This window comes from Ambystoma mexicanum, chromosome 3p (assembly GCF_040938575.1).
Source record: "Ambystoma mexicanum isolate Mex_15411 chromosome 3p, UKY_AmexF1_1, whole genome shotgun sequence".
NCBI lineage: Eukaryota > Metazoa > Chordata > Amphibia > Caudata > Ambystomatidae > Ambystoma > Ambystoma mexicanum.
Genome location: NC_090925.1, coordinates 713,726,666 through 713,732,665, shown reverse-complemented (window position 1 = coordinate 713,732,665; position 6,000 = coordinate 713,726,666). Strand labels below are relative to the sequence as shown.

The following is a 6,000-nucleotide window of genomic DNA, read 5'->3' as shown; positions in this document are numbered from 1 at the left end:
TCATAAGAGCCCTGGGTTGGTTTATTATCATACTTGCCAACCCTACAGATTTAGGCAGTAGGCTACTGCTTTTGAAGCAGCCCTACCGCCTGCAGATTTCAGTGACAGATCCTACTGCTTTTTACAGTGGCAAGTAATTTATGTGATTCTAAGGCATACTGCTTGAGACCAGCCCAGGACAAAGCATGCAAAGCATTAGTCTGTCTGTACAGTGGGCTAGTAGGTGATTACTTTGATTGGGCTCAGACCAATCGACTGACCTGACAGCTGCGTGACTCTGTCCTGCACTCTTGCTAGTACAACCCTTAGGTGAACTAGCAATGAAAGCAAGTGGCAGAGGTAACACCATCACACAGCATCTGCCGACAAATTGGTGTTAGCATTCAGAATTATACATGTTTAACATTGCAACATCTTTCCATGTTGTGCTGTTTGTATGTTTTGTATTTTCCTGTGATGATATTGTTATGGGAATTATTATTTTTCAAACTTGAAAAATTCTACAGCTTTTTGGTCACAGAATGTTGGCAAGTATGTATTATGTGTGCACGTCAAGACACCCCTCCTAAACATAACATGTTACTTCGCTCCTGTATTTTCTACAATTGTTAGAGGCCTGCCTGTCACTTGCCAGGCATGACTCCGTCCATAGCCCCGCCCCTTATGTTGGAACACTTTGTGAATATTTGTTTTCATTTACAGGACTGAATGTAGGACGGTATGGCCTCAATGCTGCAGTTGCTGGTCAAAGGTCAGCGTCTCACAACAGAGCACCGAAAGTGCTCTATCAACTAACATGATTCCCCCAAAAGACTAAGTCGATTCTCAGAACCACAAGTCCCATAATGCCACGTGCTGACATTACTTCGTTTCCGGTCAGACTCCCCGCACGTTCCATGTTGGACAATGGCAATTGATATGTCAGTCGAACTACACTTCCCAGCATTCCTCGCAAGAAAGGCTGGAGCTAAGATGGCGACGGGAAGCGGGAGTAAGTACCCGAACACCGGCGATAGGACGTATTGGCTGGGTGGTATCAAAAGGGTGATATTAATATAAGATGTATTTGAAAGGAGCCACCAAACCCTCATATGGAGAACAGTTCATGCCACGCGTGGTCGGGGTAGAGCCCACACTCCAGACATAAACACCATAGAGCGCGAAGAAAACAGTATTACATACAGAGCGCCGATAATAAAGCGGGCGCGGCCAGAAAGGACCATGCAAGAGAAGACGGACTCAATCGGTTCGATAGCAACCCTTTCTCTATTTCCCTTCTAATTATGGTCGCGACTCGAGTCGTGCACCGTACCGTAGTAATCATTACTAATGGGGAATATGTTATTGTAATGTTTTCTTTGTAAAGCGCCTATGCACAAAACAAGTGCTACAAAATGCTCACGGCAGTGAGAGGGGACATGGGAACAGGTTACAGTTATTCAGAGGCCTTGAACTTTCTGAATAATACATACTACCAGGTGAAAGTGCAACTGTGCAAGTGCCATCATCATAAAAACAGGGAGAAAAGCAAAGTAGGTCAACACGGATTTTGCAGTCTAACGTAACATGGGGGTGCGGTGTAGGGAGGGTTAAAGAAGGGGACAGACAAGGGGGTGGAGCAAAGCAGTCCAAAATCGAATTTTTGATGTTAATACACCAATACGATTTTAAGGCAGCATGCAATTGCAGGGGTGCACGCACCAATACGATTTTAAGGCAGCAAGCAATGTAGTATAAGTGCTAACAATTGACACATTATTTTCATTTTCTTTTTGCAAATCAGTAATAGAGGGGTGAAATGCAGAGTAGGCAAGTAGAAAAGTCCAATGGATTCCAGTTCTCTAAGAGGCCATTATAGAGGTAGAAAGGGAGAATATTAGAGGAAGTCAGAGTCGGGTGCATGTTGCCGACAGAGCAGGGGGATGCACTTATGTAGAGTCGTACTGGGAAATCCTGGGCCAGGGCATATGATGAGGACCAGGTTAGAGCAGCAATGTGGGTTTTGTGCGCAGCAAGGGGTCCCAAAACTGGTCCATGCTCGGACAGGCTCAGACAGGGGACTTACTTGGTGGGACTTTGGGGGTGGGCCCGTAGGTGGGACTTATGGGACCTAAGGAGTGGCCGCCACATCTATATTTCGTATCTGCTTGTGATAGCTCCACATGCACGATTTATTGCAATACTGTTAGAGAGGCCAACTCTACAAAATGGTTTCACAGGACACTTTAGACGTGGTAGTGCATTTGAAGGAGGCTGTAGTGCATGTGGTTACATACTGGGTAATTTACACCCCAACAACTACCCCCCGCTCCCACATCCCCCCCCCACTCTGTTGTTCATTTGTGGCAGATGGCATTTTTAACACATACACAGCACAAAAAAACCTGCAGATCCATTATAAATGCAGGACACTCTTCTGTTAGAGCTTTGTCCAGGCCCTGGGGGGCAAAATATTTATTGGACATTTGTATCGCCTATACACAAGTGTTTCCAGGCGCAACAAGGCAAGTGGGGGTGTGAGAGGCATACAAAAGAATGTATAACAACAAAAACGGTTATATTGGCCTTGTGACAACCCTACATTGCAGACAAGGTGGTAAGTGCAGGGGTGTAGAGGGAGAGTGGAATGCCCAAAGGGAGGGGGTGGGCAAGTGCTAGGGGAAAGAGGGGGAAGGGAGCGGGCACTGTCACACGTTTGCAGTGGTGAGGGGAGTTGGTAGGTGGTGCTGTTGCGCTGATATGCGGCTCGTTGGAGCTCCCGACAGTCGTGTCCCTCTGCCAGGGGTGCAGCTGCCTTTTCACCCGTCATCTGCGCAGTACCAGCCACTCTTGCCGGCCTGGTTGGGGTGTGTTCTGCAGCTGGTCGGCTGTTGTGTTCTGTGGCGCTCGGTGGCTGCGGCAGCCGCGCCTCCCTTCCCGGCTGCTCATTTGTTTTCTGTGCCGGCAGTGGGGGGTGGCAGCGCTGCCCCTTGTTTACGGGCAGCTACTCCAATACTGTGCCGTGATAGGGTGGGGAGAGGGCCCGCCCTCGTCACCAATGTGATGTTCACCTCCATAATAGACTATCTGATTACAAGCCCTGTAATGTTTCAACATTGCCCACAGTTTAATGTAGTTCCTATGTTGCATAGTGACCACAATGCCTTGCAAACTGCATTTTCTGTTGTTTCTCAAGTATCTGAAACTAAATATGATGCAAAACTGGATGTTAATACAAAAGGTTATCGCATTACTCGCTTTGGAAATAGAGGTTGTAAGTCAAATAACAAACTAGACTTCACAGTACAGTATAGAAGTGAATGTGACTTTGACATGCTTTGTGCTCTGGGTACTTTTATTGAATTTATAAGACATTTAAATCCCCCCACTGCGATGGCAGAGAAAAAAATAAAAATTCATGTCCATACTTTTGATGAAATTACTTATGCAAAAAAAAACTTCTTAATCAAAAGTTACGAGATTTAAAAGCAGAGCATTTGACTCCAGACTCCTATTCTGTGGCAAGGATCAAATTGAAAAACAATTACAAAAATTGGTCTCAGGGTCATAGAATTCTATGCAACATCCATGATGGTCAGTGTATGATCTCAATCCTCTTACCAAATGTAAACAAAAAACGTTTGGGCTTTAATTAATCATAAAAACTCGTCTGAAACAGCTCGACAAACCACTATTATTCCAGCAGCTATGTGGGAGACTTATTTTAGAGATAATTCCACTTTAAATACAACTGCGATTACACATGTAGACTGTAATATTGCATGGACGCTAAATATTGTAGAAGATATTTTACTAATAATCAGAAAGTATCTAAATCTCGTGCAGCTGGCCCTAATGGATTAATGTCGTGCTCCGTTGGGTCTACTGGTGGTTCGGAAACCCACGCAGACCCTCCACCTCTGAAGAAAATAGACTTTCTTCCTGAGAGCACGGCTTGCAGGGTAGTAAAACCTGTCAGGCCAAGGGCTCAGGCAAAAAGGCGAGATGCACAGCAGAGCTAAAGGGAGGAAAACAAGGCAATGATTACATACCATTTTTCTATGATGGCTATGATGGCTAAAGACGTCACTCTCCCTCTTCTCCAATACCCACAAGCTTACCTGTGATGATCCCTTGAGTGGTGGTACACCTACTTGCGTTAGAACACAGGATGCAAAGGGAGTCAGTGATCCTAATCCAGGCTGGAAGTGTCTAGAAGGGAAATGGCACCACTGTAGTACTTTATGAAGGACTGGGAAATCCCTAACCCGGGTGGAACGAGGGCGCAACCAGGGGATGACAAGAAGCAATCCACATGAGTCCAACCAGAGGGTCTGAGTCCAGGCACATTAAAGTACAGGGCACCACCCTTCGTATTCAGCAGAGCGTCCAGGAAAGTAAGGGCAATGCAACCAGGAGTAGCAAGGAAAAATAAACGGTATAACGTCATTTCATCGACGGGCTTTTCATTGCGGGTTTTTTTTGGGGGTTAAAAATTAAATTAATTTGGTGTGTGTCTTGGGGAATATTAAAATAATTAAACGGATGGGGGTCTGGGGGTAACCCCCCCCCAAAAAAAAGAAAATTCGAAAAAAAATTCCAAATAAACACCACCCTTCCTATTCAGCAGAGCGTCCAGGAAAGGTAAGGGCAGTGCAGTCAGGAATAGCAAAGCAACAGAACACTAGCAGTAGGATCCTTCACAGGCAAAAGGTAGCTCGTGCAGAGAAATGCCTCACCGTATAGCAAAGCGTCCTTAGCAAGGCGCTCATACCTGAGAGCAGGAAAGGTGGAAACGCTCAAATTACTGTGTGCGGAGGAGCTGGGTGGTCTCCGGAAGGTTCAGAGAGTTAAACGAAGATGGCTGGGAAGCAAAAACACAGGGGGCGTCCAGAAACAGTCCATTAGCAGTCCGAGGTCAGAAGTACGTGCAGGGTTAGATCACTGTAGCGTCAAGTCAAAAACAGTATCCAAAGAGGGGGTCAAAGGCAGGCAAAAATCCAGATACCAGGTAACCAAATAGAGAGATTCAAGGAACAAAACGCTGCTCGCCGTAAGAACGGTTTAGGAGCAACAGCGTTTGGGGGGCGTGGCCTCTGTAGGAAGCACAATCCAGAATGAGGCATGAAACGCAGGAGACAAGCATTCCATGAACGTACAAAGTGCCGGCCCTGCTGGGAAACGTAGTGCCCTAATGGTGCCGATGGACACGTTATTGCAGGCGCCAAAGCAGATGCCATGTCCTTCCCCCATATATGCAGCAGGTGCATTAGGACCTCGTACGTATGACAATTAACCAATTACATTTTCACCTCTGAACCTTACAACTGGACTACCATTCTTAGTAAACTCTTTCAGACAATTATTGACTCCCAAATCATACCCACGCCATAGAAAAAAGCCATAGTAATCCCAATTTATAAAAAAGGAGACCAATTTGAGACCGATCAGCCAAGAGCCTTAATGGATGGCGATAGTAAGATTTTTGCCAGGTTCTGCAAGATCTTCAAAATTGGGCTACTAGTAATCCTATTCTTTCTAAATTCCAGGTAGGTTTTCGCAAATGGTTATCAACCATCTTGAATGGATTGACGATTAAAATTCTCAAAGCCCAATCTCAAACAACAATTTCATCACCAACCTATATTGCCTTAATTGACTTGTCAAAGGCGTTTCACCTTATTAAAAGGTCAAAACCTTTGACTAAACTAAAATCATGGCATATGCTGATGGGCCTGCTGCCAATTATTATCGCGCTTCATGAGCATACATCAATTCAGGTTAGAAGTAATCTAGCAGGTGATTTGACTGCATCGATACCTACAGCCAAAGGGGTAAGGCAGGGATGTCTCTTGGCTGCTCTTCTTTTCAATTTATACCTTGCAGATTTACTGTCTTTCTTAGAAAACTCAACTCTTGTTTCTCCCTTCATAGACAAGTTTAAGTTGTTTTTTCTATCATACGCTGATGATATAGCACTGATCGACAGTACTCGCATAGGTCTTCAGCGGCTAATAACTG

General features: G+C 45.2%; 1 protein-coding gene across 5 annotated transcripts in view; it reads left to right on the top strand.

The window, feature by feature from the left end:
- Window positions 1–903: 903 nt before the first annotated feature.
- The window catches only part of BRD8 (bromodomain containing 8), a 1,405,947-nt gene continuing 1,400,850 nt past the window's right edge, over window positions 904–6,000 (top strand). For 4 of the 5 annotated variants that reach the window (XM_069651557.1, XM_069651555.1, XM_069651554.1 and 1 more), the window contains exon 1: window positions 904–991. In XM_069651557.1, coding sequence (XP_069507658.1) covers window positions 907–991 — 85 coding nt within the window. In that variant the 5' untranslated portion in view covers window positions 904–906. Of the gene's footprint in view, window positions 992–1,131; window positions 1,247–6,000 lie in introns of those variants that run through there. The other variant, XM_069651556.1, reaches the window with a different exon arrangement.